Source organism: Onychomys torridus, chromosome 7 (assembly GCF_903995425.1).
Source record: "Onychomys torridus chromosome 7, mOncTor1.1, whole genome shotgun sequence".
In the NCBI taxonomy this organism is placed as follows: domain Eukaryota; kingdom Metazoa; phylum Chordata; class Mammalia; order Rodentia; family Cricetidae; genus Onychomys; species Onychomys torridus.
Window position 1 is genome coordinate 89,469,342 of NC_050449.1, and position 25,743 is coordinate 89,495,084.

The window sequence follows — 25,743 nt, forward strand, 5'->3', positions numbered from 1 at the left end:
TTACTAAGTTTCTAAAATGCCACATGGGAAGTGACCTCTTGTCACTCAGCATCCGCTTTGGGTTTCTAAATGTGCTGGACACTAATCTTTTGATTAATTTCTGAGAAAACACATGAAGCATTTCAGTTAAAAAAAAAAAATCAAAGTCATTCAGAAAATAGCCAGCTGGCCAGCTCACTACAAAGTTGGTTTCTTACTCGCTGCCTGCATTGGTTCTCTGCACTTCTTAGACCTACTTCCCAGCCTTATCCCCCCAACAAATAAGAGACCTTTGTTCCTGGTGAGGGGTTCTCACATCTGTAGTTTTGCTAATGTATCCCCCAGATCTCAAAGAATTACTTGTTTTAGGGGGCTGGAGAGATGGCTCAGTGGTTAAGAGCACTGACTGCTCTTTGCAGAGGACCTGTGTGCGTTCAAGTTCCAGTACCCACATGACAGCTCACAACATCAATGCACATGAAATAAAAATAAATAAATTTTTAAAAAAAGAATTGATAGTTTTGCTATGATTCGTACTTTAAGATTTATTTCTACTGTCTAGTTTTTCAAAACAAAGCTCATTAAAAATACACACATGATGTTATTTATTTTATCATAGCAATCATTCATAATTAGAGCAGCATTTAATGCAATTTTCAGTTATTTTCTTTGGAGCCTTGTGTTAGTATTGCATGATTTCAAATGTTGGGAGATGTGGTGTGTTTTGCTTATCTATTACACAAATAAGCAGGCACAATAGAGGACTGCTTAGCCATCACATACAGACATGTCCCTGCTCTGCCTGAATGTGTAATAAGCAAGTGTCATACACATTTTAATTATAGTTTCACTGTAAATATATATTATGAGAAGCATTTGATAAGAATAATACCAAATGTTGTTAATTAGTCTTAAATGTGTTCTTTGACAATTTCATACATTTGATTAATTTCACTCCCTACCCTTTTAAAATCTCCCTCTCACCCATTCACTCCTTTCTACATGTCTTTTCCTATGGTCATATCTTTTGGTTTTGCCTTGTGGCCCACTGAGTCCACTGAGGCCATAGTGTGACCATGAGTAAGGAACTACACAGTGCAATCAGGTGGGCTCACTAGTGGTTACACATCTGAGGATAATGACTTCCCTTCCCTAGGATCCTTCAGTCACCAAGAGTTCGGAAGGGAAGGGTAGGGCCCCATGAGCCTCTCCTCAGTCTGGGATTGGTTATTGAAGTCCAGCCTTGTGTGGGTCTAGTTCAGGCATCCACAGCTACTGTGAGCCTGTGGTTTCAAAGGCTGTGTCGTACACACTTTACCACCTTTCTCCGTAGCTTCTGGCTCTTGTATCCTTCCCATTTCTTCTTTTGCCCTTAGTGGGTGGTATAAATGTCCCCTCTAGGGATTATCATCTCCCTAACAATGGTTTTTCTTTTTGACTGAGTTTACAGTATCAGACTTGAGTCCAATCAGAGAGCAGTTGGTTGTGCCCACAACAGTCATGCCACAATTGTACCAGTGGGCACATCTTACCCTGTGGGTTGGTATTATACTTCACTGGGCTCACAGCTGAAAAAGCAGCTGATACCTTATAGCATTAGGAATGCTAGCCAGCTTCTCATTCAGTTCCAATTTGGTTTGTCTATATCTTCAGCAACAGGATCTTACATCTAGCTCTTCTGGGAAGCCAAAAGCAATGACAAAAGCCTGTGGTTTTTGTTTTTGTTTGTTTGTTTTTGTATTTTTGAGACAGGGTCTTTCTGGGTAGCCTTCACTATCCTGAACTTCACTATACAGACCAGGCTGGCTTCAAATTCACAGATCCTTCTCCAGCTGCCTTCCCAGTGCTGGGATTAAAGGAATGCTCCACCATGTCTGGCTAACCCTATGTTTGTTGTTGTTTTTGGTTGTCTCTGGGGTCTCCCTAACTAACAAGGTATAAGGAGAGATCCCACACTTAGCACTGAGTTTTTGTTTGAGAGCTCATGGCTTCTGGGAGCAGTGTTACCCAGCTAAGCAAGATACCTCCCTTCTAAGTCTTGTAGGTTTCCATATGGCATTTTCATGTATTGGTGAAATTATTAAGGCCACTCCACGTAGTTAAAAGGGAGGTTTATTTCGTGGGATAACTTACAAATGAAGGGATAGGTAGGTAGTAGGGTCTGGCAAAGGTATGGCGCAATCCGGTGGTGTTCTCTGGAGAACTCTGCTCGATCTACCTCCAGAGTCCAGGGTCCGGGCACCAAGAGTTCCCTCTCCTTTGGATCCTGGGTCTTCAGCGTCCTCTCTCAGCCCCGCCTTGTAGGCGTGACCGTTACTGAAGCCTCAATGGGAGTTGGAACTTCCAGGCCAAGGCTGGAATGGCTGCTACTCACTACATTCATGTACCTTTTTTTTTTTTTTTTTTTGGTTTGTTTGTTTAACTCTCCCTCTCTATCCCTTCAACGCCCTGTCCTCCACCCCCACCCCTCCTTAAACCGCTCTTACTCTCAATATTCTCCCCTCCACTTTCATATTACCTATGTTTAACAGCCCCCCCCATAAGATACCCCTCCTCCTTCCTTACTGTTTTTTGGTTTCTATAGGTACTCCAAGTTAAACATACAGATCTAAAGACTGGCATCTAGGATCCGTGTATGAGAAAGAATATTTGATGTTGTCCTGAGTCTTACCACAGTAAGTATACTTTCTCTAGTTCCATCCATCTACTTGCAAACTTCCTAATTTTATTTTTTACAGCTGAACAAAATTCCATTGTGTATACATACCACATTTTGATTATCTATTCATCTGTTAATGGATATCTAGGCTGATTACACTTTTTTGTGAATGGAGCAGCAATAAACATGGGTTAGCAAGTATCTTTGCAGTATTACAGTCTTTGGATATATGGCCTGGAGTAGTAGAGCTGGATCAAATGGCAGTTCCATTGTGGTTTCTTGAGTAGCCTCCTCACTGATTTCCACGGTGACTACACCAACTTACACCCTCACTCACAGAGAGTGCGGCCCCCTGACCCCATCTATTCACCAGTATTTGTCCTCATTTCTTTTCTCCATGTCAGCGAGTCTGACTGGAGCAGGACAGAATCCCAAAGCAGTTTTAATTTGCATTTACCTGATGTCTAATGGCGGTCAGCACTTCAGAAAATGTTTGCCAGTCATTTGTATTTCTTCTTTTTGAGAACTCACAGCCTGTAGACCAGGCTGGCCTCAAACTCACAGACATCTGCCTGCCTCTGCCTCCCGAGTGCTGGGATTAAAGGCGCTTTCCTGATGTTCAGTTGCTTGAGTTCCTTCTGTATTCTTTCTATTAATTCTTTATTGGGTGCATGGATGCCGAAGATTTTCTCCCATTCTGCAGGCTGCGTCTTCTCTCAGTTGACTGTTTCCTTTGTTGGACAAAAGCTTTTTAGTTCATGAGCCCTCATTTGTCACTCCTGGGATTATTTCCACATCAGAGTTCTATTTATACCCTTTAGCATACTCCCTACTTTTCCTTCTGTCAGTTTTAGAGTTTCACATTTTACAGTTGGCTTTGACCAATTGGGAGTTGATTTTTGTGCAGGGTAAGAGGGAAGGATTTAGTTGTACTCTTCCGTGCATAGATAGCCAGTTTTCTCAGGACCATTTATTGCAGACGCTGTCTGATGAGACAGTTCCACAGAGTCTATTTGATAGTCAAAGGAATTTATTCGGGGTTTAACTCACAACAAGAATAAAGGAGTTGGCCTCAGAATCCTGGAGGGGGGGGGCACCATCCAGCATGGTTCTCAGGAGAGCTCTGCCTTGATCTGCAGCACCAGCATCCAAGACCAAGAGGTATCGAAGAGCGAGCGAGCACATATATCATCCCAGGTCTTAAGGGGTACCCATCCGGGCCACGCCCCAGGGGGGCAGGTACCTAGCAGTTACCTGCTGCCTCATTAGGGGCGGTGCTTCAGGGTAAGGCACAGACAACCATCCCTACAGCTTTCTTTTCTTTCAGGTGGCTGTAATGGGGCAGGTTTTAAGTCTGGGTCTTCTCGTAGATTCCATTGATCTAGGTGTCTGTTTTTATACCAGTACCACACTGTTTTTTATTACTATGGCTCTGTAGTGAAACTTGAGACCAGGTATTGTAACACCTCCAACATTATTCTTTTTTGCTGAGGATTGCTTTGTCTACCTGGAGCCATATGGAGTCTCCACGTGAATTTTAAGGTTTCTCATTCTATTTCTGTGAAGTATGTCACTAGAATTTTAATTGGGATTGCAATGGATCTCTAAACTGCGTTTGGCAGGATCCTCATTTTCGTAATATTGATTCTGTCAAGCCATGAGCATGTGAGATTTTCCATCTTCAAATATCTTCCTAAATTTCTTCCTTCCGAGTTTTGAAGTTTTCATTGCAAGGGTCCTTTACCTCCTTGGATAGGTTTACTCCTATTTTGTTTATTTTCTTAAAGCTATTGTCAAGATTGTTTCCCTGATTTCTCTTTTAGTGCGTTTGTCACTGATAAGTTGAAAAACTGATTTCTTGTATGTTAATTTTGTATCCTGCTACATCGCTGAAAGCATTTATCAGCTCTAAGAGTTTTCTGGTGGAATTTTCGGGGTCTCATAAGTACATTATCATACAATCTGAAAACAGGGATACTTAGACTTCGTTTCTTAATTGTATCTCTTTTATTTCCTTCTCCTGTCTCATTGTTCCAGCTGAGACTTGGAGCAGTATACTGACTAGGAATGGAGAGACTGGGCAGCCTCGCCTTGTTCCTGATTTTAATAGAATTGCTTCACATTTGTCTCAGACATTTAGGATAATAGTAGTCATGCGTTTGTTGTACATAGTCTTTATTATGGTGAGATATGTTCTGTCTATCCTTATCTCTCTGGGGCTTTTATCACAGAGAGATGTTGGGTTTTGTTGAAGGCCCCTTTCTGCCTCTATTGAGATAGCCATGGAGTTTTGGTCTTTAAGTCCATTTATATGAGTTATTAATTACAGTTATCGATTTGCATATGTTGAATCTTCCCAGTGTCTGTGGGATAAAGGCAACTTGATCACAGTGATGAACTTTTCTACGTGCTTCTGTATTTGGCTTGCAAGTATTTTGTTGAGAATTTTTGCACCTATGGTCTTCAGGGATATTGGTCTGTAGTTTTCTTTCTTTTCTTGTGTGTCTTTAATCTTGTTTTAGTAATACTGGCTTTAAAACGGTTAGTTTGGAGGTTTTATTTCTATTTTATGGATAGATTTGAGAAACACTGTTTGTGGTTCTTGTTTGATGATCTGGCAGAAATCTGATGTGAGTGCATCTCAGCCCGGGGTTTTGGTTGTTGGGAATGCTCTTATTACTTTGGTCTCCGTGCAGGTCTGTTTGAATCTTGGTTTAACTTTGGTCAGTCAGATGCAGGTAAAGGTTCATCCATTTTGCCAGGCCGGGGGGGGGGGTGGCAGCGTGGCGGTGGCGGCAGTGCACGCCTTTGATCCTATCACTTGGGAGGCAGAGGCAGGTGGATGGATCTCTGTGAGTTCGAGGCCAGCCTGGTCTACAGAGCAAGTGCCAGGACAGCCAGCGCTGTTACACAAAGAGACCTTGTCTTGAAAAACAAAACAAACAAACAACAAAGAAGTTTATATAGATTTCTTATGTTTTCCAGCTTGGTAGAACATAGGTTTTTAAAGTATGCCTTTATGATTTTCTGGGTTTCTTTTATGTCTCTCTGTTCATTTTTAATTTTGTTAATTTGGACCTTCTCTCTCTTTTGCTTAATTAATGGTCATTTATTCTGGGAGATAATACAGTCTATAATAGTGAAAGGCTTCTAGCCAGTGGTAGATGTTCAGTAAATTTTAAGTCTTGGTATAAGTATGCCATTAGCCGTGAACTGTCTACAATTAAATTTTTCTAGTGCTTAATTTGTATATATAGTCATTATTCAATATCCATTAGGGGTTGGTTGCAAGGCCCTCCATAGCCCAGACTCCACAACGCAGCGATGCTCAAATCTCATAGAATATGGCGTTACATTTGCCTGTAATGTATACACATCCCTCTCTATACTTAAAACTCTAGATGACTCATCCAACACAGTATAAATGATAAGCAGGGGTTGCATTAGAAAACAATGACAGGGAAAAAAAAACATATATGTTCAGAAGAATTATGCCCCCCCCCCAATATTTTGTATCCACTGTTGGTGGAACTCAAGTGAGGCGGGCCCTCCTGACATAGAAGGCTGACGGCTTAGCTTCCATAATAAAACAGTAAACATCTCCATGGTACAGACATTTTTCCTTGACTCCAGTTTTCCTGCCCTGCCCAGCAGAGACTTTAGCACCTAGAATGAGCTTGCCCTCTGCAGACCAGACCCAGGAACAGCGTCCGAGGGAGGTATGTACACAGACCGTTTCTAGGGGATTGATTTTGTCTAGGGAAATGATGAAGCTGAAGCTGGGCTGTGATAAGGTCACGTGGCCTCTGTTGCCCTTATGAGAACTCTGATTTGGGCATGGCTCCCAGAGTTATTCCCTGGCCATTAAATTATTGTTCCAACCAGTCAGTGTATGTGGCTACCCTAGGATTTGGTCAGTGATATTCTCTTCCAGGGCAAGTCTCTGTAAAGCCTAATAAGTCAGTGTTGCTAGCAAGTGGGAAAAGAAGTCCTAAAGTGGAACGTCTGTGTGGCAAAGCACCACACACGCCCTTGGCTTTGGTGGAGGGAGCTGGAGAGGGGCGTTCACTGTCAGCTCTGTACCCAGCGTTCCCTCCTCCTTAGTGCGGTGGTTTGAAGGAGATTATCCCCATGGGGCTCGTGTGTTTAAATACATGGCCCCCAGTTGATGGAACTGCTTGGAGAGGATTAAGAGGCATGGTCTTGTTGGAGGAGGTGGGCTTTGAGATTTCAAAAGTCATGCTTATTGCACTCTCTGCCTCCTGTTTGTAGTCTGAGATTCGAGTTCTCAGAGGTAGTTCTAGTCCTGCTGCCTGCTACCTCTACTCCACCATCGTGGACTCTTTTCTGTCTGGAACGCTAGCCTGCAATAAACCCCTCCTTGTAAAGATGCTTTGGTCATGGTTTTTTATCACAGCAAAAGAAAAGTAACCAATGGATTTAGAAAGTAGCTTCATTTGGAACAGCAAGGTGCCTAATGAAGTCCCTGCCTTCTTAGGATCCTCTGAATGAGCAGGGGCTCAAGGAGCCCCTGTTCTGGCCATGTCATGTCAGTGGGCATCTGAGTTCCCAACAGCACCCTGGACCCATCTGAGAAGATGGAAGGCTTTATTTGCTTAAGTCACGGCGATCAGGTTTGGATTGCAGGGAACCTAACACAGACCCAAATTGTTCAGAGGTGTTATCAGGTATCCTGCTTAAGGACATGGTCCTTTAAATGATGGGACATGGTTGGCAACCCAGTCAACTCTGTGATACAGTGGGTAAGTTATCCACTCAAGCTTTTCTGTAAAATGGGAATGGTTCAATACATTTGTTTTAATGTGTAACTCTAGCGTCACTGGCTTGTTTTAGCTTGTCTTAGGCTTTCTCAGTTGTTAGCACTCAAAGAACTCCTCCATGCCAGCTAAACAGGAACAGTTGGTCAACTTCTTAAAACACTATCTAACCGCCTCGCCTGTCTATGCCAGACCAAAAGTTTATTTGATGCTGCCCCCTAGTGGTTGAGCATACTATCGCTCACTGCAAAGAAGTATGATTTCTTTTAAGAAAAACAGCGAGCCAGTAGGGTTGGACTAGTCCCTGACCATTTAGATTTAAATTTGTAACTGTTGTGACTCCGTGTTTTATTAACTTACTGACATCCTTCAGCAAATATGATATTGGGTAGGACTGCCACAGAGACCATAGGGAAAGCCCCCTGTCTTTGGCATCTCAGCCTTCTCCTGGGTATATTGTAGCCAGTGCCCTTGAAACGTGTTGTGCCAGTCTGTGCTAGATTCAGGATAAACTCTGTTTAGAGAAGCACCCCGACCCCCTCTACTGGAGAAATAGGGTTTTCCTCAGGCCTGCAAAGACTCCTGGAGACTATGTAGGGAGGCAGGACCATTCAGCTGACACATTGGAAGCTCCTCTGCTGAGGGCATCCTCTGCTGAGGGCATCGCAGCTCTGAGGGGTTCTGCTCCTCTTGGTGACGCTTTCCTCACCAAGGCTAGTCAGTCTCAGCTGTTGGCCAGCTTCTGTGGCCAGGAGGGCCTTATCATAACTAAGCACTCAGCAGATTCCTCAAGCAAGGCTCTTCCTACTGAGCTAGCTCCTGGGCAGGCGCTAACACAGGATTACAGTCCTAATATTCTCAGTTCATTAGTCCTGAGCAATGGGGATCCAGGCAGGTGCCGCGCTAGCCAGTTGAAGCCCAGAGGCTTTATTTACACTTCGTGTTTTCAGTTGCATTGTATCTAATACACAAGGGGAACCCGCACAGCCTGGGATGCTGAACCTATTCTGGGTGGAGGGTTGCTCCTGAAGACTCAGAGATGTATCTCTCCCCACCTTTCCTGCACCAGTTCTTGAGTTCTGGGAAAAGGACTTACCTAAATCTTCTCCAAGTCTAATTCTGTCGTGCCTACAGAGACCTTCAAATAAGTATAGCAGTCCGGTAGTTTTCTTGGTAGGCCATTTATTATTACTAATTATCACCAGACCAGTAGCACAGGCCTGTACTCGGGAGGCTAAGGCAGGAAGACCAATATCAATAATATCAAGGCCTGATAGGGGACTAAAGAGTGAGTTCAAGGCCAGCCTGGGCAATTTAAGACCCTCTCTTAAAAAAGAAAAAGGGTTAGGATCTAGCTCAGTGGTAGAGTGCTTGCCTAGCATGTGTGATGTCCTGGGTTCAATTCCTGGCACTAAAACAAACTCTAATAGCCTATAATTAAGATCATTCATTCTGTTCAAAGTGAAGCTTGACCAAGAGGGCTCAGCCCACTCGTGTGTGGTCATGCCCACTTGCAGCTCCAGCACTGGTACTGAGACAGGAGGACCGCAAACCTGACAGCAGCCTGGCCAGTACACTGGGGCTACATGAGAAAAAGTAGGCAGGAGGAGGGAGGGGGCAGAGAGGGAGAGGAAGGAGGGAGGGAAAGAGGGGGAAGGGAGGAAGGGGGGAGAGAAGCAGAGAGGAAGGGGTTGGGGGGATGCCACACACAAAAAACGATGCACAAAGTTGAAGTTGGGTGGGTAGGGCGGTGAGAACGGATCTGGGATGATCCTGAGGATGGGGCTGCATATGACTAAAATATATTATATGAAATTCTCAAATAAAAATGACTAAAATATCTTATATGAAATTCTCAAATAAAAACGTTTTTTAAATGGCTAAAATTAAGTCTGCGTGCCATGACACTCTTGAATCTGTACTCAAAGAAATGTACATGTGTGCACACACATATATATCACACACCAAAAGATATAATGAAATGTATTTTTAAAGAGAATATCTATGTTCTATAAAGTTTAATTTTTATATTGTCTCTCTATAAAATATACTAGTCTAACCTATATTGTATAAAGAGCTGTCTGTCTCCAGCTACACATCTCAAGATGGAAATCTCTCCAGGACATACCGCTGAAGAAGTTAATGAGAAAAACTTGCAAGTTGTTGCTAAAGGAAGCAATTTAAAATACATACATTATTTAAATTTTCTTTATTAGATTTATCAATTTTAGTGTGTTTTGCCAGTTTGTATGTGCACCAAATTGTATGCCTGGTGCCCACGGAAGTCAGAAGACATCAGATCCCAAGAACCAGAGTTGTGAACCACCATGTGGGTGCTTGGAATTGATCTAGGTCCTCTGGAAGAGCAGCAAGTGCTTTAACCTCTGAACTATCTATCCATGCCCCAAAACCATACCCTTAAAAGCAAGTTCTGGAGCAATTGATCTTGTTTCTATTTTTAAATTATCCATATTTGTGCATCCCTGTAGAAGATTTCCAGGCAATGTTTGTCGAACAGCTAGCTCACAGTGGTGCCTCCAGAGGATGTGACATTGTGACATGTTTGATGCTTGTCCATTTTCCTATAAAATCCTTTCTAAACTGATTTCTTTTTTGCCTGCCTAATGCAGGTGGCCTCAGGTAGCTCCAAGATGAAGGCTGTCCAGTGGACAGACCAAGGCATAATCAGAGGTGGAACTCTCAGCCCCATCCCCTAACCTTCAGAGATGGGAAGGGTCAAAAGTCGTATTGATTACCAACAGCCAAAGACATAATCAATTACGTCTATACGATGAAATCTTCATTAAAAACTCAAATGAGCAGGGTTTGGAGAACCGAGCAGCTGGACACAGGAAGTAAATGGACCGTGGCCCAGCAGGACAGTAGTGGAAGTTCTGTACCCCACCCCACACCACATGCAACTCTTCTTCAGCACTATCCCCGGCAATAAACTGGTGTTTCCCTGAAGCAGCCCAAGGGATGGGCAGGTAGACCCCAATTTATGGCTGGTTGGTCAGAGGCACAGGTAAATCCTGGCAAGTGAAGTGCAGTTATGTGGGACAGTTTGGGGTACTCAACCGAGGGATCTGACACCATAGGGACATATCTCAGGACAGAACTGGAATGCATCCATGTCTAAGAATACAAGGTCTTTGTATACATTTAGCTTCATATTTTGTATTAAAATTAATCCGCCGTGGAATGAAGGATTTCAGAATTCTGTCCTTTGCATTGCCCATGTCTTAGGAGGTAAAACCTTCACCTATACATTTGGATGCTGGCTCTTACACCACTCTTACCAATAGACACCATGAATTGGTGTTTTTAAAATTCCCTCTTTTATTTTTAAATCTTCAAGCTGTGTTTAGCAATTCTAAATCTGACAGCTTATGAGTGGGGGAAAAAGAAACCCGAACAGGCTTTAAATAAGAGAAAGAGGAGGAAAATGAGCTCACAATTTCTAGCACTGAACAAAGTAAAATGTAAAAACCCGGTTTCTCTCTTGTAAAGAACTTGAGTGACTCACAGATACACACCGTGGTAGTATAGGCTAAGAATTCTCCAAAATTTTTATTTCTACAAACAAAACATTTTCAAATGCAACACCAGACAAAAAGGAAGAGAAAGGGCAGGAATGCAAGATGCTGGAGAATCCCACGTGCATGGACCAGGTCTTGGGACGAACTAGCACCGATATCCTAGAAATCACGAACTTAGTTGTAATCGCGCTCAATATAGAAAATACTCTAGAAAGATTATTTAACTACCAAGTAACAAAGTTGTTTTTTTTTTCCCCTAGAAACCTCTTTAAAAATCAATTGGAACTTGGCATTTGAAATTGATGAAAATGGTCTAAAAATGGACCCGATTCTACAGCTTGTCAAAGGAAATGAGTCATTAGTTATTTATTTTTGGAGGGGGAAAAAGTGTCCCGATTCAGTGTTTGGCCTCCTTCCAGCCACCAAGCAGGTGCAGCGAATTGGATATTTCTATAGGGATAAGGACACAGCTAAAATTGGTCTCAGAAAATATTTTCCTAGACTATAAAAATACTAAGTGGAATACAAAAATCCCAGCATCTGAAGCCAATAGCCTACAGCAGACAAATACCTAGAACACACTTAAAGCTATTTTGTGCCACGGTCATGAGCATCAAGTACTGTAACCATTTCCCAGGAGCCTTCTGACCCGCTGTCTACTTCCCCATCAGTCTGTCACCACGTCAGCCAGAGACTCCAGGCTGTGTTTCCAGCAGAAGCTATAGCAGGACCTGCTGCACAACTTGGTATCCAGCTGGTTCTGAAAGTGCCAGAAGGGCAGTGGTAACAAACAGGCTGTTTTTAAAGGTCAGGGGTCAGCAAACAGCCTGAGAGCCAGAGCTGGCTGCCACCTACTTAGTTTGGTCTGTGGAACATAGTCACACACACACCTGTTTATGTGTCGCCACGTCACCAGAGCACAGCTGAGAAGATGCGACAGAGACTCTGGGTGACCTTTAGGTCTGCAGAGTCGAAGATACTGACCTTCTGGTCCCTTCATAGAAAGGCTGCCGCCCCTGCTTTGAACTCGTCACTTTGGGAAAATCTCCACTCAGCAAGGTTAAGGTAAATGTTCCGAGATTAAGAAAATGTTGGCAGAGCTTTGCTGGTTCCATGGCAGGCCCAAACACATATGTGCTTGGACTGGCAACTCTGAGTACTGAATCCGACGCTGGCATTCTAAGCTGCACACAGCTATAATAGTGGGCCTTTTTTTCTCTGTGAAGCGGCTATTTTGTACCAAGTAACATACTGTTGTGTGCTTCCTGTTTGTCCGAAACCACGGGCATGATCTCCCGACTTAATCTACATCCATTAGAACTCCACACTGTGATTTAGCAACGGACAGAACCAGCAAGAAAACAGCACTGTGCTAAACACCTTTTAGGCCCCTTCCCCATGACACGCATCATAATAATTAGTGCTACTGCCATCCAGGGCTACAAACATATCCCTTTTGACAAAGCGAACCAGGTTCTCAAGAGGACACATGGGCTTGGGAGAATGCTTGTGGAAGTCGTGGCAGAAGGAGGTGTGGAAGGTGACGTCAGCCCCATTATAAAGAATCCGGACGGAATGTTCACTGGGCTTTTGACGGTCTTGCCAGAGCTCAAAGATCAGCCTGGCGGCGAACCTTGGGAACCTGGCTTCCAAAAGCCCCAAGGCACTGAGGATGGGGGACAGAGTGACGTCGTGAGCAGAGTAGAGGGTGAACAGCTCGTCCTTCCAGCCTGCAGCAGCATGCAGCATCCGGTTGACCGTCTGATTTAGGATGGGGTGTGCCCCGAGTAGCGAATACCCAAAGTACAGGGGCTTCTCGTGCCTCTCGTGCTCATCCTCTATCTGGTGCGTCTTGATCACCTTGAAATGCTCCATGCCAAGGCAGCCACTTCTGCTGCAGGGGAAGCTGATGTTGTGGCAAAAGTGGCAGAGCATGGAGTCAATGGGGTTGGCCGCCCGGAGCTGCTTGGTGGGGATGTCCACGATCTTGGCCATCTCCCCGTAGGTCCGCTCTAGGTCACTGTTCTTCAGACGCAGGAGGTACTGCCGTCGCTGCTCCTTCTCCAGATACTGGTTTCTCAGTGGGCAGTAGCAGCTTCCTGAACAGAACAGGGCACTTGGCTGGTGCTTGAAATAAATCTTCTTCCAGTCAAAGTCTGGGAGGAAGCCGTAGAGCAAGGCTAGCCCGCTCTGGAGGGTGCGGCTCTTGCCGGTGGTCTCTAGGTAGAGCTGTTCTGAGGACCAGTTGTTTGGCAGAAGTTTGTGTTTCCTCAGGTAGATGTCCCTCAGCAGCTGGCCATTCTGCAGATGCTGTACGACTCCTACAACACCAGGGACACAGAATCCTTCTTACCATGAGGTTAGCAAAGGGCCACGAAGGACCAGCACCCATCTCTGGTGTGTTGGAGAGCTGTGGAAGTTAAAGGGATGAGGCCTGTTTCCCCACAGGGAAGGAGAAGTCATGAGAACGGTTTTGTGTCAACTAGTGTAGGGATGGGGTGTGGAGGACAGCCTTTGTCATAAGCCTCCCTATCCAGGGCCTGTCATTTGCATGTACCCAGGGGCAGGTGTATGCATACTGCCCAGGGACACAGAAGTCCTCAGGCAGGGATGGCTACATGAAATCCGTCTTACCATCTACTTACCGTTGGGACATTCCCTCCTTGACTCTGTTTCCATTTTAATGGCCAACTGAAGGCCTTCTGTTAACCTCTGCCACATTCTGTCTGGCCCTGCAGGGACTTTCCAGGCTCATCTAACTAGCTCGTTCTCTGCAATTTCAGAAATCCAGACAGTAGTTTAAGGAGCAAAAGGAAGACAGTATGTTTATTGTGCTCCTTTTAAATGGAAAAGAAGGAAAAGCAAGAACGTGTGTTCACAGTTGCTTGCCTTGTGCATAAAGCAGCTTTGGATGGATGTAGAGAAGCCAGTGGGGATTGCTTCCAGAGAAGGAGGGCACAGAAGGGAGATGGGTGGGAAGCGGGTAGAAACAAGACCTACATTCCCTTTAATACTTACTGTCTTGGCTTTGGACCACTGGAGGACAATGAGCGGATTTTTTAACGAAATGAGAAAGCTTTATCTGTAAGCAGGAAAGGGCAACTCAAAAGAAAAAAGCAGGCTTGCCCTCCGGCTTACAGAAAGTGAGGGAACGCCATCTCAGTAATGGGTGGGGCTCCTCTGAGACGTGAGTGACACACAGGCAGTATGACCAGTTATGTCATCTTTGTTCGGGTGTCCAAACAGTTTGGAGAGTTCCATCCCCAGATGGGGCAGGTACTTTTACCTGATGAGCTCCCTTTTCTACCTCCCGATATATTCCTATGCAATAAGATGGGATAGGGAAGTGCCGGTTCACTAAGATACTACCCCATGTGCACAGCAGGAGAGGTTAGCATTCAGGGTCTGTTTCTTTTTAAATAATCCTTTCAAAACTTTATTTGTATTTCATGTTCATATTTGCCTGCATGTATGTATGTGCACCATTTGTGTGCCTGATGTCAAAGGAAGTCAGAAGAGGGTGTCGGATCCCCTGGAACTGGAGTTGTAGACGGTTGTGAGCCTGCATGTGGGTTCTGGAAACCAAACTGAACCTAGGTCCTCTGCAAGAGCAGTCAGTGCTCTTAACCTCTGAGCCATCTCCCTGGCCCCTAGTCTGTTTCTTAGGTAGGACTGTGGTACTTTCTTCTGATTTATAGTCTTTTATAATTTATACTCATGAACATGGATGCTTCTGTAGCAAGAAAGTTTACTTCCTTATTTTGTGTGCACATGTGTGCGCACATGCACCAACCACAGTGTGCACATGGAGGTCAGAAGACAGCTTGCAGGAGCTGGTCCTCTCCTTCCATGGGGGACCCAGGGACTGAATGCAAGCCACCAGGCTTGGCAGTGGACCCAGCTTACCATGACAGCCATCTAGCCTGTAAAGTTAATTTTAATTTTAAGAAAGCAGATGTTTCATTAGATACCTTAGGGACTCTGAATTCCTTGAGGTGCTGGTCCATATGAGTTAGATCAGAGGACCAACCTCTCCCTCGGGCACTGAGGCAGGAGTTCAAGCACTACTGTGCGATGTTCAATGCCATCAAATGCTATTAAAATTGTTTAGTGCTGTGTTGAGTTTCTGTTAAGTCTTGATTAAGTTTGTTCTAAATATTCTTTTAATGCTCTCAGAAACAGTCTGTCTTACAGGCTCTTCCTCTGTGCCTGGCAGCCTTGAGCAGGGCACTGCCAGCCAAGCACCCTTCCTGGCCAGATGGCCCTCATGGCAGCCTGGCTGCTTTGGACACTTTACAGTCGCCCTGAAGACACTCCAGCAGCCTCAGAGGACCACTACAAACACAGCTGAGGACAGTCTGCTCCAGCCTTGGAAAGCAGCCTTCTGAACTCTAACCAACCCCGCAGCCATATTCTCAGGATGGAGGGCTTTTCCCGGTGGCCCAGGAGAAGGCCTGTGACAGGTGCAAATAGTCCTTCATTTGTGTGTTTTGGGGGAGGGTGGGCTAGAATTAGTGCAAACATGTTTGCCATACCCCTTTGCTGGCTGTTCAGCTTGATTCTCTAGTCAGCTGGGGCGGCCCCTTTATGCTGCAACATCAGGCCCAAGCAAATGCCTCTGAACAGTCTTCCCACGTCTACTTTCTTTGACTTCATTGGTTGAGGAGGGGCAGTAGCAGTGGCCAAGGCTGTGGCAGCCGAAGGACAACAGCCGAGGAACAGAGAGCAGGTGAGAGAGGGTGGGAACTGTGGGCGGAGGCTGACGGGAAGTTTCAGGGAGCCGCCAAAGCTTAAGGGCCTAGGGTTTCAGACACCCTAGGCATGAGGGCTGGAATGCTGTCACTGTAGGGCGGGAGTACCCCAAGTGCTCTGTGGGTTCTAACACTGGAAGGCATTTGCAGCTGCTCTGGCTGCTGCTGCTGCTGCTACTGGAAGCGGAGGACTACAGCGCCCGCCAAGTGCTGGGACTCCAAGCCATTAAGCCCACCGCAGTAAGTTCTTAGTTTTAAGGCTTTGGGATAAAAACAGCTGTTTGCCACACCAGTCCATGGGCTCTGAGCACTGAGGGCCCAGGACTACCAGCCCTGGAAAAGCTTCCCACCTGCTCACGACTTCTATCGATCTGGGTATTGCCAGGCCCCCACACAGCTAACTGATAATACCCATGTCCTCTCTGTGTCCCACCACACGTTGCTTATCCTCTCCTAATGTTCACTAACGGGGGGCGGGGGGAGACAGTGACCAGGTGGTTGCCTTACCTGTCTGCGTGAGCTCTCCCATCTCACACAGAGCATGGTTAGGGTAAAGAGGCAGGGAATTTAAGGGGCTTTCAAAGGAGGCACTGGATCCTTTTGACATGTGACTGACGAAAGCTTCCAGTTTAGGGTGGTAGGGTTTCCTAAAGGGACAACACAGAGAAGCAGTGGTTAGAACACTCCGAAGTGGTCCAACCTCAACACGTATAACCCTGTGTGTGTCGTGGCCTCCGCTGCCTACAGGAACGGGTTCCAGGGCTCAATAATTTTAAAGTTCCAGTTTCAGAGTCAGACAGTTCAGTGGTTAAGGTTCATAGTGGTCTTCCAGAGGATCTGGGTTTGATTCCCAGCACCTATGTGCAGCTCACAATCATCTGTGACTTTAGTCCCAGGGGATCCAATGACCTCTTCTGGGCTCTATGGTGCACAGGCATACACACACGTAGAATACCCAAAATAAATAAAAATAAAGGAAAAAACACTTTTTTCTAAAGGTTACAATTTCATTCTGACTTGACCATGGGTACCTATCGACACAATGGAAGTCAGCTTGAGTCCCCAAGCTCTGCTGAATAAAACTCCCTGGGATTCGGCGTTGCCCTCTACCAGCATGCCCCACATCCCATTGTTCTGGGTCACGTGGGAGCAGGAAGTGGCCCTGGTTTCTTCCTTTCTTACCCTGACATGTGCCCAGTCTTGTAGATTCCCCATCTACTGTTTCTTTATCTTTTCTCCATCCTCACACAGCCACTTCTTGGGTTCTGACCTTAGATGGCCTTGCCTGGATGGCTGTGGGACCCTTATTGGCCTTCCTCAGTTTACCTGGCCTTCCTCAGTTTACCTGGCCCTCCTCTCCCCTTGCTTTCTCCACAGCCAGAGGGACCAGCATCAAAGGCGTCAACTCTCACCTGTCACTGCCTTTTCACGTTGCCACCTTCTGGGAAGGGCTGTGCACAGCTGGTCCCTTCACCTTGGGCCCCCTCACAGAGACCCCCTTCCTTCTGACGTGGTGTTCTGGCCACACAGAGCTGACTGTCTTCCTTTTCCCCCAGCAAACAACACACTCCTTCTTTCCCATCTCTGCCCCTCTTATATATCCGCATGGGAGATGATCCTAATCTTCACTGTTTCTAACCTCTGGAAAAATCTCTCTTAGAAAACCATTAACTCAACAAGATAAACAATGCTTATCTCTATAGCCCTTTACCGATCACTATGCATTTTGCATGAAAAATATCTCATTGAATGCTAGGTGGTAATCAATGCCTAGACAAGTTGATGAGATCTGAGAGTATCTGTTTCTGTCGCAGAGTATATATGGTAAAGACAAGCACACACTTTTCTTTTTTTTCCAGAGCTGAGGACCGAACCCAGAGCCTTGTGCAAGCGCTCTACCACTGAGCTAAATCCCCAACCCCAAGACAAGCACACTTTATATATCCCATCAGTAGTCGACAATTTCCCTAGATAATGATAGGATCTATAAGTAGCACACCTTTTCTCTGTATAACTTAATGACCTGTGAATACACACACCTTTTCTCTCAATAGTAAAACGGCCCACGAGTGTGTCTACATTTTCCAGCTGCACAGATGTGGACAGACAGGGCCGTTGGCAAGAAAACTGCATGCAGATTGGCATGAAGGCAGCAGATAAACTGTTCTCACGGCAAACCCCACTGTCTGAAAGCCCAATTAACTTTGGAAATATTTTAAAAACGGATGCCAAAATGGATTTACGTCATTCAAAAGCAGAAAGGTGGAGAAAAAAAACCATCTTTTAAAAACAATGTTTTAAAATTCGAGTTTGCTAATCTAGACATGCAGTAGAGTCTAACAAAGCCCCGGGAGAGCTGCAGGGAATTGTGTCTCATAAAACAGAGCATATTTTAGTCTGCCTGAGGCTGAGCACATAAATGTTTATAAACTAGGAAATAAAATGTCCAGACCCACAACACGGCTGTCAACATGAATTCCCATCAACAAAGGCTATCCATCAACGTGACTCAAGTCTCCTGTCCTGGGCCATTATTTCAGGTTGGTGACTTCTGAGGCTCTGAAAATACTTGGCTGCCAATTTTAGAAATGGATTTTCACTACTGAATGTGTTTGCTGAGATGTTCCAGGTTCCCGGGGCATCTGACTGTTTAATGATGCTGTGCTATCTAATGGTATTCATTACAAATTCTTCTTTTTTTTTTCTATGTTGCAGCATTGGAAATTGCACCCTAATGTCACACACGCTGGCCCAGTCACAACTTTATTCACGGGAAAGAAAAATGAAGATTTGTGGAAAAATTTTACATTTATAGGATGGATAACTAATGGCTGTATCTTTTTCATAACAGGAGAACTAGGTAGCTGACCTGAATCCCACTGCTCAGGCCTGCATGCTTAAGCCCTAGCTCCATCCCTGTAGCCTGGAGTTTATCTGGTAGATGCTCCAAAAACGTGGGAATGAATTCAATTGTGATATGTTTCGTTCTTAGATGTATTGTAAAAACACCACGTCCACATCTTCCTTAACCCAGAATAATGGATATTATGTCACCACAGCAGTTATTAAAATATTAAAATACGGGAATATTAAAAACAAAGGCTGGTGTGAGGTGAGGCTATAGTTACATATCAAATTCTACTATTTCTTCTTGGTAACTTGTTCAGCACCCACTCCCAGGTTTCAGCACCTTCCTGCTCGGTTCTTTCCTCTGGCAGCTGATTAGACACAGCAGTACCCCGGGTCAGCTGTGGAGACATCTCTAGAGAGCGGAGGAAGCAACAACCTAGGCGGAACCTCCCCCTGAATGGCCAGGTGTCACGAGTCTAACTTCACATAAGGAAGAGGTAGCTGTTTAGGGCGAGGCATCTTTGAGTCTCTCTGTTACAATGCCTGGACTTGTCCTGACTACCCGAGGATGTATTTCTCCTCAGCATAACTCATATGACGGTGGTTTCCTTGGGAAGCTGCTTCCGTGCTGACAACTGAGACAATAAAAAATATTACTTCAAGTTCTTACTCTTTTCTTACATACATTTTTATATGCACCGTTCAAGTATACTTGTCCTACAATGCTCAAGGCAGAATACTGTGGTCAGTCACACACAAGAGAAAACAGATTGTTTCAGCTGTGATCTGGGTTCTGTGGGGATGGTTACCTGAGCCAAGACACCAACGCTACTACTAGACAGCATCATTTGAAACGCTCACCTGGCTGGGAACCAGAAGGAATTCATACCACATCTAAAAACGTAAGCCTACTAAGGAATGGATGGTTTCCAATGTCAACAGAACAAGCTTATAAAAAGATAAGCCCAATGTACTTTCTTCAGGGCACTTTTCTGGATCTTTCTGTGTAACTTGATATGACCAACTGTCTGTTTTCCTCAGGCCACAGGTTAAGCCTGAGCCCATGCTAGTCTCGTCTGTTGCCCACGTGCTAAAGACGCTCAAATAAACCAGCATGCCAATGCTCCAAGCCCAAACCAGGCAGCTCCGCCCAGCAGAAATTCTCCTGTGCATCTGGAGGAAGCTCAGAGGCAGTGCAGGTGCCAGGGCCATAACTTCTCTCCGGCGCCCCTGGCTCCGGGGAAGGACAGCACCATCAGCGATGTGCCTCCTCTTTCTCATCCCACCTAACCTTCTCCATGGTCACCCCTCCAGCTCTGACGTCATTCCCTGTCAAGTTCTCACTTAATAACAAATCCTTGTCCTTGTCCTTGGTACTTGGGTGGTAACAGAAATGGACAAGGACAAGAGGAATCCCTGACTCAGGGAGGGAGCTTCCATTTCAGCCTGGGGAAACACATCACAATCACACAAGAAACACCGTGTGTGTGTGTGTGTGTGTGTGTGTGTGTGTGTGTGTGAGAGAGAGAGAGAGAGAGCCAAGGACACACACACACACACACACACTGAACGGGAATAACAGAGGCTACGGCAAAAGAAGGTAGGAGAGGAGACTGGAGAGGAGGAACACTCTGCCATTTTAAGTGTTCTAAGCAGAACTTACAGAGGTGACGACTGAGCCAATGGGAAATGGCCATAAGGCTGTCTGTGGAAGCATCTCCTGGAGAGAGAGACAGTCGGGCAGCAGTGTGCCCAAGCATGGAAAGTAAGCTGGAAGCAGTCCACTCAAGGGCAGTCTGAATGAAAATGGCCCCCACAGACCCAGAGGAGTGGGTCTAGTAGGAGGTGTGGCCTTGCTGGAGTGGGTGTGGCTTGCTGGAGTGGGTGTGGCTTGCTGGAGTGGGTGTGGCTTGCTGGAGTAGGTGTGGCTTGTTGGAGTAGGTGTGGCTTGTTGGAGGAAATGAGTCACTGGAGGAGGGCTTTGAGGTTTCAGAAGCTCAAGCCAGGCCTAGTGGCTCACTCTCTCTTCCTGCTGCCTGCTGATCCAGATGTAGAACTCTTGGCTCCTTCTCCAGCACCATGTCTGCCTGTGTGCTGCCATGCACGCCATGATGATAATAGACTAAACCTCTGAACTGTACACCAGCCCCAATGAACTGTTTTCCTGACGAAGAGCTGCTGTGGTCATGGTGTCTCGTAACAGCACTAAAACCCTAAGACACCACCCTAAGCTGAGTCGAGTTGCTCAACCAAAGCCTCTTCCCTTCCAGTTTTTCTTCCGTCTTCTTCCCTTCTCTCTGCTAAAATGGTCACCTGTGCTAGCTTCCACTTGCTGAGGACTGACCCAGCACCAGATGAGACCTGGGTCCCAGATGTAAGTGGCTCCCCGAGGGCAGGATGTGCCCTCATCATCACACATCGCCTGCTGTGATGCCTCAGATGCTCACTCACTCTGTTACTTCTCCAGGCCAGTCACACCGGCCCCAGGGTTACTCACGCACTCCCAGCTCTTGAAGCTGCAGGCCCTTTGCACTTTCTGGTCCCTCCATCTAGAACATTCTCTCCTCAGATCTTCACAGGACTGACTCCTCCACTACATTTATATGTCTGCTGGTGTGCTACCATGTAACCTGGCCCAGGAAAGGAGCATAAATCCAAAAATTGTCATGTAAATGCTTGAAAGAACTATCTTTCTTCCAGAAAGATAGTAGTAGAAAAATATGTCCATCTTTACAAATGCAAAAAGGGCATCTAAAAACACGGCACTCACATGATTAATACCTTTAATGCTGACTAACTAAATACTAGGAGGGTTCACACAGACCTCTCATAACACAGCACACAGCACTCATGGAGAGAGGAAGCTTCCACTACAAAGATTATGGGGCACAGCACTGTGCACAGGCACCTGAGGCAAGAGACTTCCCATGGGCACATTGAGCTCCAACCACTGGACCAGACATCCTCTATGGACCAGAGTAATGGGTACCTTCTGGGAAACAACCAAATTACTAATTTATCAGCCAAAGCAGCAGCTGGGAGGGCAGTCCACACTGCTGGGGGCCCAGAGCAGGTCCACACACTGCACGCCTGCCCACACCTCCTCTAAGTACATGTTTGCAGTGATGAGCCAACTCTTACTGTGTTTAAAGATGGGCTTAATTAAACCATGTTAAGTAGAGTAGTGACTCCTTTTATCTGAGGGAGGTGCTGGGAGCCACAGACAGACCGAAGCCCTGCCTCTGTGGCGCTCTTTCCTGTGCAAACAACAGTCACAACAAGGCTTCATTTCTAAGCCAGGCACGGTGAGGGATTACAGGCCCAGTGAGAAGACAGAGCAGCTTCCACAACACGCTGCAATTACGTGAACGGAGTTTTCCACTTGCTGTGGCTAGACTGCTGTACTAGAGGTAACTGGGATGGAGGGAGGCCAGAGGGAGGAGGAGGCCGCTCTAGTTAAACGTGCACTGTATCTCTTCCACAAAGGACTTAGGATGGCTCCTGCAGACAGCAAATGAACACCCCGAGAAGCAGCAGTGAGGCTGCCACGGCGGCAGCTCCCGGGCACTGAAAAGCTCTGGAGATGACCCCACAGAGGGAAAGAGCCTAGGCCCAGGGGGCCTCTAGGCTGCTGGAGGTAATGCCATGTCACCATGGATGGAGCTTCTGTGTGGACTAGGCCACTGGGCGGGGCTTGATTTAGACATGTAAGGTTGATAAAGGGAGGCAGGACTGTCCCTTGTTCCAGGATGGAGTGGGAAAGTGATCTGCCCAATGTCAAAGAGGTTGCAAAGGGATACAACTGTCAAGGCTCAAACCTATCACCAAAAAAGTGGTGACAGGAACACACAACTGGCAATGTGTCCTGTGATCCCCCACAGAGGTTATGAATTTATTCTGCACCTACCAAGTCCAAAAGCTGTCATCTGACAGGCTGTGGGCTGGGCTCGGTGATTTGGGAGCAGGCAGAGCCAAACCCTCTTAGGAAGACAAGCTGCAGGGTGCCCCCAGGGGGCGCTGACAACAGGCCCCTTCTTTGGGGACAGCCATAGTGACCCCATAGTGACTTTCTAGCAAGACTAAATGGGTCTGAGCTGAAGCATGTCCACAAAGCCCCTAGGCTATGCTGAACCCACCTAGCACAGAGACCCAGTGGCCCACCGGTCCCCAGGCTGTTCAAAGGGCTGACATCCAGCTAGTACATGAGAGCAGAGCTGTGCCAGCTGTAAACACAACACCACCCTTCCGTACCTGCTGGGAAGGAGGGATTCCTCTGAGCTGTCTTCCTTGCTCTGCAGTCCGCAGGGTTAAAGTGTGGCATGAACAAGTAACCTCTATCACTGCCCAGCCCTAAGCAAGCGGGGATGGCTTTTAAACTCCACTTCCCGTGCCTGTTCTGACACCTCTCCTATATGCCCCCAACATTCTGCAGTGAGAGCTGGGCATTGTCAGTTCCCCATACAGCCAGAGAACCACGCCAGTGTTTCACACATAGGATGGGGGGCTGCTTCCTGGAAGAGGGATGTCTTAGGGTTTTATTGCTGTGAAGAGACACCATGACCATGGTAACTCTTATAGATGAACACATTTAATTGAGGTGCTGGCTTACTGTTTCAGAGGTTTGGTCCATTATCATCATGGTGGGACATGGTGGCATGCAGACAGATGTAGGGCTGGAGCTAAGAATCCTACATCCTGATTAGCAGGCAACAGAAAGTGAACTGAGATACTGGGCGTGGCTTGAGCACCTATGAGACCTTAAAACCCGCCTCTACAGTGACACACTTCCTCCAACAAAGCCACACCTCCGATTAGTACCACTCTCTTTGGGGGCCATTTTCTTTCAACCCACCACAAGGGAACCTCTTAAAGACACTGTGGAGGTGGGATGGATCAACAGGGAGGGGTAAGTACAGTGGGGAGGCTCAGCCAGCACAAGCCATGAAGGGCGTAGGTGCTACCAGAAGTAAGGTGCTGGGGGGCAGAGAATCTTCATGGAAGGTCTAAACACCAGGCTGAGTGAGGGCTCAGTCTGGAAGGGGCGAGCCAGTGTCCCTAACAGGAGACCCTAGGCACACCTGGATTACTCAACGCAGCAGAGAGGGCACGGGTCCCCAGACTTCAGCACTGCCGTCTCTAGCTTGAGAGAAAAGAATGCACAAAACCCCATGGCCTAAATACTCCTTATCCCCCAAACTCCAGCCCATAAAGAGACGGGACATCTAGAGTTATCTGAAACCCAGATCCGTGTCTTCAGAGAACAGCCCTGGCTGCAGGAGGCAATCCATGGTGCCGCCGGACTGGTCCTGCCTAGGCAGGCTGGCACCCCAGGACCATTCCATCAAAATAGTCTCTTCCCCACTGGGTGCTTCCCTAGGTGTCCTGATCTCACTCAGTAAGGATAGATGCCATGTGCCCCCAGACACACTGGCTATGGCCAAGCCATCATTTATTGCTAACTGTGCTAATTTCCATACACGCAATTTCCATTCTCTGTTCAATTATTTTTCATCCTAAGGGCTTTCAACTAAGACAGTGCTGTCTCTAATGCTGTGAAAAATTAAAAGGCTGAAATACTATCTTACATCCACTGCCTTCGCAGCTGCGAGCACCCCCTCTTCACTGTTTCCATTTCAGAGGTGGGAGGCTGAGCTCCAGGAGACTGAGGGACTTGCCTGCTGCCTCCATGAAACAGTTCTGGGAGGGATGACTCCTAACCCAGTGCTCACCACATCTTATCTTTCCTAAACTGATGAAGAGAAGAGGCCGAGGTGGGCTCAGTGTACTTTCTGAGTTGCCTGAGGTGCCCTCTCTGCTCTGGGCCTGTCTCTGCTCTCTTCTCCCAATTCAGACACTCCCTCCTGCAGGGAGGAGGGAGGCTCAGAAGAGTCAGGAAGCCCAATGAAACTTAAAAGACATACACATTTAAGACTGGGCAGCTCAGAAAGTTACATGACTCACAAGGCCCCCATCCTGAGGTTCTAACGGCAGTAAATAACCACTGGGGTGAGGGGAAGAAAGTGTGCGTGCCGGCGCCATCTGCATGTTGTACCAGAGGCTACAGGAATGAAGCTTCTGAGTCACCACCCGTGCTGGGGTGGGTGGGCTTTCCAGTGAGGCAGCTGCCTTTGAATCACCCATGACCCTCTGGATGACCCCAACAAAATCACTGGCTCACAAAGCTGGATTTGGGTGGAGTCTTTTTTTTTTTTTTTTTAAATCTGTCCTCAGTGTCCTATCTGGGTTGAACAGAGGTTTGTCCTGTCTCCCAAAGGACTCACACAACAGCATGCCATGCAAGATGCTGACTACTTTGAACTGTTTGAACTCACCAAAGAATAGCTCACTCCTCCCTCCCATAATGCTCCGCTCTACAGAACACAGCAGAGTGCATGAACGGAACTCTTATCAAAAGTGCGATTTACCTGCTAGCCACTAGAGTGCAGTCAATTTCTGGTCGCTTGGTTTTGGGAATGGCATACAGTGGGTACCTGTCCCCGTGGCGAATGAACACGTGAACTGAGACCAGCTTATAATGATGCGCAGCATGACCTGTGAGGGAGACACATCTTCCGTCACCACACAACACACAACAGTGTTTTAGCAAGGGGTGGCTCATGCCCAGGCTGAGAGGCTGAGGAGCTGGTATCTAAGGTAACCCAGAAATGGCAGAACTGCTTCTGAGGGGCCTGAACTGGAGGAAGGATTACTGTGCTGGGTGGACAGGTGACGCTATAAACCCCTAACGATGGGAGAGGTTCATGAGAGGGCTTGACATGCCCCAGAGCCCCCAAAGTAACTGGCTGAAGGCTGGTGACATGTGCACATGACTGACGACTGATGCCTCATACGCAGAGACTGGGGGAGGCCCTCAAAATTCCTAGCAACAGACTTCTGCTCTCAATCCTCAGGAAACACAGCAAGACACAACTACGTGTATCCCACACCACTGTTTGATACACTTGAAGTGAAACTTGATGGGGACACTATTTCACACTCCTTTAGAGCAACCCTAGGGCCTGTGGACATACCGAGTACATTGTGGATTTACACTGAGAAGCTGAGCCACTAAGGGGACAGGCCAGCTTCAACCCGTCTGCCTTGCCCACACCTCACCAGAGACCAGTCACCTCCACAATTCAGTAGAGTACGCTAAAACCTAGGAGCCCATCCCTGGGCATGGCATA

At 46.6% G+C, this 25,743-nt stretch overlaps 1 protein-coding gene and 2 long non-coding RNA genes across 8 annotated transcripts in view; 2 read left to right on the plus strand and 1 right to left on the minus strand.

Moving 5' to 3' along the window:
* The window catches only part of LOC118587061, a 99,132-nt gene extending 84,739 nt beyond the window's left edge, over positions 1–14,393 (plus strand). The window contains exons 4-5 of the long non-coding RNA XR_004945426.1: positions 2,564–2,654; positions 11,216–14,393. This is a non-coding gene — a long non-coding RNA (uncharacterized LOC118587061). The remainder of the gene's footprint in view (positions 1–2,563; positions 2,655–11,215) is intronic.
* The window catches only part of Pxylp1 (2-phosphoxylose phosphatase 1), a 68,104-nt gene continuing 52,556 nt past the window's right edge, over positions 10,196–25,743 (minus strand). For all 5 annotated transcript variants that reach the window (XM_036192665.1, XM_036192664.1, XM_036192668.1 and 2 more), the window contains 3 exons: positions 24,982–25,108; positions 16,214–16,353; positions 10,196–13,276 (listed from right to left, as the gene is read on the minus strand). In XM_036192665.1, the coding sequence (XP_036048558.1) occupies positions 12,339–13,276; positions 16,214–16,353; positions 24,982–25,108 (1,205 nt within the window). In that variant the 3' untranslated portion in view covers positions 10,196–12,338. The remainder of the gene's footprint in view (positions 13,277–16,213; positions 16,354–24,981; positions 25,109–25,743) is intronic.
* On the plus strand, positions 14,759–19,218 carry LOC118587060. Of its 2 annotated transcripts, XR_004945425.1 has the most exons (4): positions 14,759–15,684; positions 15,857–15,946; positions 18,141–18,246; positions 18,422–19,218. It is a non-coding gene; the product is annotated as an uncharacterized LOC118587060 (long non-coding RNA). The 2 variants fall into 2 exon arrangements; XR_004945424.1 differs by having other exon boundaries at positions 14,759–15,946.